Consider the following 6557-nt stretch of genomic DNA (forward strand, 5'->3'; position numbering starts at 1 on the left):
CCATCTAGTGGGCATCTGGGCCGTGAAAAGACATTCTTACGAGTGTCAGAGGAATTTTGGTGGCCACACCTATATAGATGGGTGGCCAACTATATTCGCTCTTGCGAACAGTGTCAGCGCATTAAGCCTGCACCGTCCAGCAGTGCGCCACTGAAGCCGCTACCGATTCCAACCAACTGTTGGAAGTCAGTAAGCCTGGACTTCATGTTTGGCATGCCGCCCGATCATAAGAGTCGGATAGGGCTAGTCGTCTTTGTAGACAGACTAAGCAAGATGGTGCATTTAGCACCATGTAAGACATCGATCACAGGCAAGGAGGCAGCTCTCTTGTTCCTGGATCATGTTTACCGACTACACGGGATGCCCGAGTCCATATGATCGGACCGGGATCCACGTTTTACGTCTGGTTTTTGGCGACATGTGTTCGGAGCTCTAGGTAGCAAGCTCCACATGTCGACTGCAGATCATCCCCAGACCGATGGCCAAACAGAACGTGCCAATCGGGTCGTGGCGGATGTCTTACGCACTAAAGCAACTCTCAAAGAATGGAGCAAACAATTGCCCTTTGTGGAGTTCGCTATAAATAACAATGTCCACGCCAGAACGGGTGAGAGACCGTTTTATATCTAAGGGACTGCGCCATCCTCGGACGCCAGTCTCGTTTGTGCGCAGCCCCAGTCTTAGTCGGGGAGGGCCCCTCATTATGCTTGGTGCGAAAGAGTGACATAGTTTCGTCAACATGACGATGACCCATGAGGGTATCATCTCAACGACAGAAACTTGCCCTGGTTACTCTGCCAGCTTAGCAGTAGTAATAAAACTACGCTTTATGACCGACCCCTTGGCAGTATCATACTTGAGTTTGATGCTAAAAGCGTGAGCGAGGCTCAACGCTTTGTGGTTAAGCGATTAGCCATCACACGTAAAGTCCGTAACGCAATGGCAAGCGCAGAGGACAAGCAAAAAGAATATGCGGACCGAAATGGTCGAAAGAATAATGAACGCTTTAGAGTGGGTGAAAAAGTACTATTAAGTACTGCTACCCTACCTAAAAATGCAATTTCTGCACTACCTGGAGGTACTACGAAGTTGTTGCCGCGATTCATCGGGCCCTTTACGGTGGGTGAAGAGGTTGGAGACCTAAATTAAAGGCTCACCCTTCCCCCGTATATGAAGACGCACCCCGTATTTTACGTCGGTATGTAGACCCAAATGAGGTCACATATCCCCATCTGGCTAAGGAGACCGATGGTGACACCGACTGTGAGTCGAGCGTCGTTCGGATGAGGGGGACGGTGAAGGCGAAAAGCTATCAGACCGAATCCTCCATCCACGAACAGGACTTGGAGAGCGAGGGGCATCACGCGAGTAACGCCGATTCCTCAGCATTATCCGTTCGAAAAGGTCCAAGCGAGTCTTCAGGCGTTCATAACCCTGACGAGCCTTCGCTCGGACATCAACGAGATCCGAGGTCAGTCGTGAGACTTGACTCTCGAGATCCGCAATACGTCGTTCAGCAGCGTTTAACGCCTGAGACTGAACGGACAAAGGTAAGGCAGCTGCGAGTAGGTGAGCGAGATCGCCACTCCTATCGGGCGCCGCCTGCACTAACGGATGCGGGTGGGAATCGAAGCTTCCTTGTTGGAAGGTTGCTTGCCCACCGCTCCGTGAAGCAAGGGTATCATATCCTCGTCCAGTAGAAAGGTTATCCGAAGAGTTTTGACTCTTGGGAACCGATCGATACCCTACGTATTGATGTGCCCGGCTTGGTGGCTGTCTATGAAAAGGAGCACCAGCTGAGGCCTCTTCGCTAGTCTCAAATGGACTAGCAGAAGCAGCGTTGTGAGAAGAAACAGGGGGTACAGTACCACCCATGATTTCTTTCACACGCAAACGGGCGAAATTAATTCGCTGCGACCGCTGTTTCATCGCATCGGAATGTGGATGAATGCGGCGCAGGAATTCCGCCTCGTATTGGTCGCGCGTTTTATCTGAACGCAACACGACGGGATTTTCCCTGAGCCCTCCATGATTTAAAGACGTCATAAAAATTATGTGCGTCTACAAGAGCGCGCTCTAGGAGCGACACTCTTGGTCCGTGTAAACGAGACCATTTATATGGAGGGGGCATCTTTGGAATGCCACCCGTCCCATAGCCGCGTTCTAAACGACTGGCTTGTGACACCGACTGAGCACGTTCACGTGTCGTCGGCGGAGCTTTAGGCTTGGAATCCTCTATGTCAGAACCATTATGAATTATGGTCTGAGCATAAGGCGTTGTGATTATACCCAACGGAGAAGCGGCTGCGCCTTTATGGGCAGCGCTCTCATTACCTGTCGCTGCGCTTTCCAGCGCAGACGACGAGACAGCATTCGTGAATGATGCTTTCTCCATGTTGTGAGCCATGAGAGAAGTTTGAATGGATAATAATGCCGCATCATCATTCCTCATGAGCTCGTTGTCCGCATCACTACTATGAGGTGACGGCAACGGTGTCGACTCATTGTAATCGACAATGAGCGACGGATCAGCAACAGCCGCAGTGACTGTCGGCGTTCCGACTAAGGCATTAGACGCGGCCGGCGAATTAACGCGGCGCGTGCGCTTAGTGCGAGGTTGAGTGGGCGTCTTCGCAGACGACCCACCATCGTGGCCCCTTTTAGGTTGCATCTTTGGCGCCGTGTATGGAAACACGTGCGCTAGAGTGATCGAGTGAACTAGCGGCGCGTAAAGCTGGTCGCAGTTCCTCTCTCCTCTTCCACGAATTTAAAAAACGAAAATTCGTTCTTAAAGAGGGTGGTGGTGTAACGGGCTAAAGTTGCCCTAATGTTACACAATCCCCGTTAAGTACACTTGGTGTACTTAAGGGAATGGTCAATTACTAAATAATACTAATTAGACCCAACACTCGGGCACATTTGTGACCAACCCTTGTGGATGTGATGCACATGGGTGCATTCACATAAGGAGAGATAACGCCCAGCGTCATCCGTGATGACGGCTAGCGTCATCCGTTACGCGAGGTATCTATAAAGATATTCTCGCAATACATATTGAAAGACATCTATAGAGATATCATTTTAATTGGTAAAAATAGGAATTTGTATTTAATTCATTAAATATAAATCAGTCTGAAAACTACTCCTAGTTGGCAAGTGCGCACGAGGAGCCGGATTTTTTTAACGCTCCCGTGACGACACTTAACCAAAGTACTAAGTGCGTTGGGTGAGGTCGCTGCTTCAGTACAAGTCCACTTCGCACTGCTTCAGTTGCGAGTGGTGCCTTACGTCACTTCACGTACACTAGTACGTGCAGAGGAAGACTACTCTTCAAGACAACTACCTTAAAGAGGGTAAAATGGAAAACTGTATTAATATAATTAAGTTTCTTCTTCTTTCTATCTATTAAGGCTAACTTAATTATAAACTAATTATAAACATGCAATTGAAATCTTATTTGTCTCTCTCTTTCTTTACATTTACAGTTGATTAGTGTGCGGGATAAATAGATGTAACGGCTTATACCTATTTATTGAAAAGATTTCCGAGCATTACTATACAGTAATATTCTCCAAATATTATCTTCCTTTTAGATAATATATTAAACAACCTTTAAGTGTTAAATTCATGTAACGATACACCCCGTTACACCATGTATAAAAAAGCGGATGACGTAATTACGCTTGTGGCATGTGCAGCTATTTTATAAGCATTGTGACAACTATCTTTAAGAGGAAAACTATTTTTTGGGAATATTTTATAGATAGAGAATGCTAAAGACCTAATTGAACTCAAAATGTCGAATTATCTAATGCAATAAAATTCGTGGAACTTTCGAATTGTTGCGGCAGTAGGAAGTATACGTGAGTTTCTACAATAAGAATTGAATAAATTAAGCGACATGAATAAACCATTATTTGTTGCATCTAACCCTTTCCCGTGTATGGCGGATCTTGTGGAGGCCGACGCTGTTGGCTCTTTCGACCCAAATGCTACAGGAAAAGCTGAACAATTGCGCCAAGATGGAAACGAAGCATTTAGACGCCGGGAATTTCTTAAAGCTAAGGACCTATATACGGAGGCCATTCTACTACAAAGTGGACATTCTGTACTGTATGGCAATCGGTCAGCCGCGAACCATCACTTAGACGAGTATGAAGCAGCTCGAGCAGATGCGGAAATCGCAATAAAGTTATCTCCAAATTGGTCCAAAGGATATCTGCGAAAAGCAATTGCATGCGAGTCGCTAAATGACTGGCGCAACGCAATTGCCGCATATGAACAAATTTTGCGGTTAGCAGAAGTTCAATCGTCTTCAGAGGCAACAAAAGCGGCAGAGAGAGTCAAAGTTTTGAAAAAAAAGATTGGAACACAAAATATCGTAAGGAAGGGGTTTCTAACGGGTGAAGTGAAGGGCTCTTTATATTCTGAAAAGGAGGGTATGGATCAAGATGCAACTTGGCGGTCATGGAAATTGATGCTAAGTAAGTTACTTGACGGTTGTAATAAGCGAGGAAAAAATAGTTGTGGAGAAAGTGTGGTTCTTAATGACGGCATATTTGCTAAATTGTTGCAAGAAGATGAATTTCAACGGCTGATATATCCAGGTATTCCGAAAGAGCAACTTGTTTATGCACCTAAAAATTTGCAAATGTTACTCGAAGACCCGTGGTATGAACAAGAATTGTTGACTTTGATGCCAAAAGTCCAAGCAAAAGCGGCAAGTGTGTTGATAAACGTGAAGAAAAAGGGGGCAGATCAGGGCGATGTCATGGACATGGCAACCGAACGCATGTTCATGCCACAGGTGCTACAGGAAGCTTTTGGTCGAGAAGTGCTTGCGATGGTGCATCGCGTAAATCATCAGAAGCATGTCCAACTAGCAAATGATACTCGATTGCTAGCGGACATAAACTCCGACTTTGCGTCATGGGATCAATTAAATGAAACTTTTGTCGACGAGTTGCTTAATGATCAGGGTAACGAGCGTGGAGTTGCCGTGATGGATAATTTTATGGGCAACGAATGGACCCAATTGCTTTTGAACGATGTGACAAGAATGGCCAAAAATGGGTTGTTTATGTCACCAGTACCCAATATCGGTGCAGTACGTCGGCAAACAGTTGGCAGTGAAACTGTGGCAGGTGCAAAGTTATGTTTTGTAGAGCTTCAGGACTGTAAGATCGAGTATCCTGCATTAGCTGAGCTGATCGAAAAATTGCATGCGCTTCCGTACGAGATCAATAAAAAGCGTCCAACAAAAGCCAAGCTCTGTGCCCAATTTGGGCATTCTACAGCTATTCAGTACCTGCCGTCGGGGCACATGCAGCCATTGCGGTTGGATTGTGGTACTGGCGATAAGGATAATGGGGTAAAAATCACGTGCATTTATTTTTTTAATCAGATTGCGGCAGAAAAAACGAGTATACTCCGATTGCAAATGAATGCAGTTAAAAATGCATCTGTCAGGGACATTATTCCTAAAGCTGATTGCCTTGTTGCATTTCAAAGTCAATCCGTACTTAACGAGATCACGGTGGTGCCAGATGGTGAAGATCTTTTCTACCTTTCGTTTTGGATCCACGGCAGAGCAATCGTAATGACAAAATAGCCGCTTAAAGAGTCTGACGTGCTCTAGTATACTATGTATACTCGGCTGGCATGTCTGATCGATACTAGGTTATATTAAAGCGTGTAAACATAAAAAAATGTAAACTTTGTGCTCACGCTTTAAGCTTTTGTTTTGATGAATCATTGGATGTCGAAAATCTAGATGTATCATTGTAGGAAATTGTACTGTGAAAACGCGATAGTCTAGCGCTCTCTCTACACGCACCGACATAACTATGCAAATGGGCATGACTCGAATGGGGTACTCCAAGAGATTCTTTGCGCATCATTCAACTAAATTACTCGCACCGTAATCACACTATTCAGAATTATCTTTGGACAACATTTAATTGCGCCGTAAAAAAAATAGATTTGGACCAAATTAATTAACAGAACTTCAACTTCAAATCTATTTCCTCGGCCATGTCCATTTCCTTTATCCAGAATAGTCAGAACACAATTAAAACTTGCTTTAAGGAGGTTCACGCTACCACCTTCTCTGTTGCTTAAGGTCTTGTAAATTTACTGTCGCTGGCTAACCCTCAGCAAAGCTCAGCTCTAATTACTCGGTCGCTCACTGGAAGCCGCTAAGGAAAGTGACCAAAGAGCTGTATGCCGGCAGAGCCAATTGTTGAGCATGCATACGTTTACAATTATTATTTTCCCGTCATGGTAAAACTGGGCCAAGTGGACTATGTCCAAGAACTTGCGATTTCTTTTTGATGCCGTGCAGCTTATACCATTTACATAAAGTGTAGGCGGGCACGTCGTAATGCGGCCACACTCTACTTAGACACACACCCTAGCACAGCGAGGAAGCGGTTTAACCTGCTTCTCTTGCGTGCAGAGAGGTAGTTGTGGTGGGCGCGTTAGCGACCTCACCTAACACACTAAGTACTTTTATTAAGAGTCGTCACGGGAGCGGTAAAAAAATCCGGCTCCTCGTG

General features: G+C 45.5%; 1 protein-coding gene across 1 annotated transcript; it reads left to right on the forward strand.

Moving 5' to 3' along the window:
* Window positions 1-3943: 3943 nt before the first annotated feature.
* Window positions 3944-5611, forward strand: CCR75_005120 (uncharacterized protein; the record flags this gene model as incomplete). The annotated part of the gene is made up of 1 exon (XM_067963203.1): window positions 3944-5611. The coding sequence occupies one exon, from the start codon at window positions 3944-3946 to the stop codon at window positions 5609-5611; it is 1668 nt and encodes a 555-aa protein (XP_067814791.1).
* Between the last annotated feature and the right edge of the window lie 946 nt (window positions 5612-6557).

This window comes from Bremia lactucae, linkage group LG3 (assembly GCF_004359215.1).
Source record: "Bremia lactucae strain SF5 linkage group LG3, whole genome shotgun sequence".
NCBI lineage: Eukaryota > Oomycota > Peronosporomycetes > Peronosporales > Peronosporaceae > Bremia > Bremia lactucae.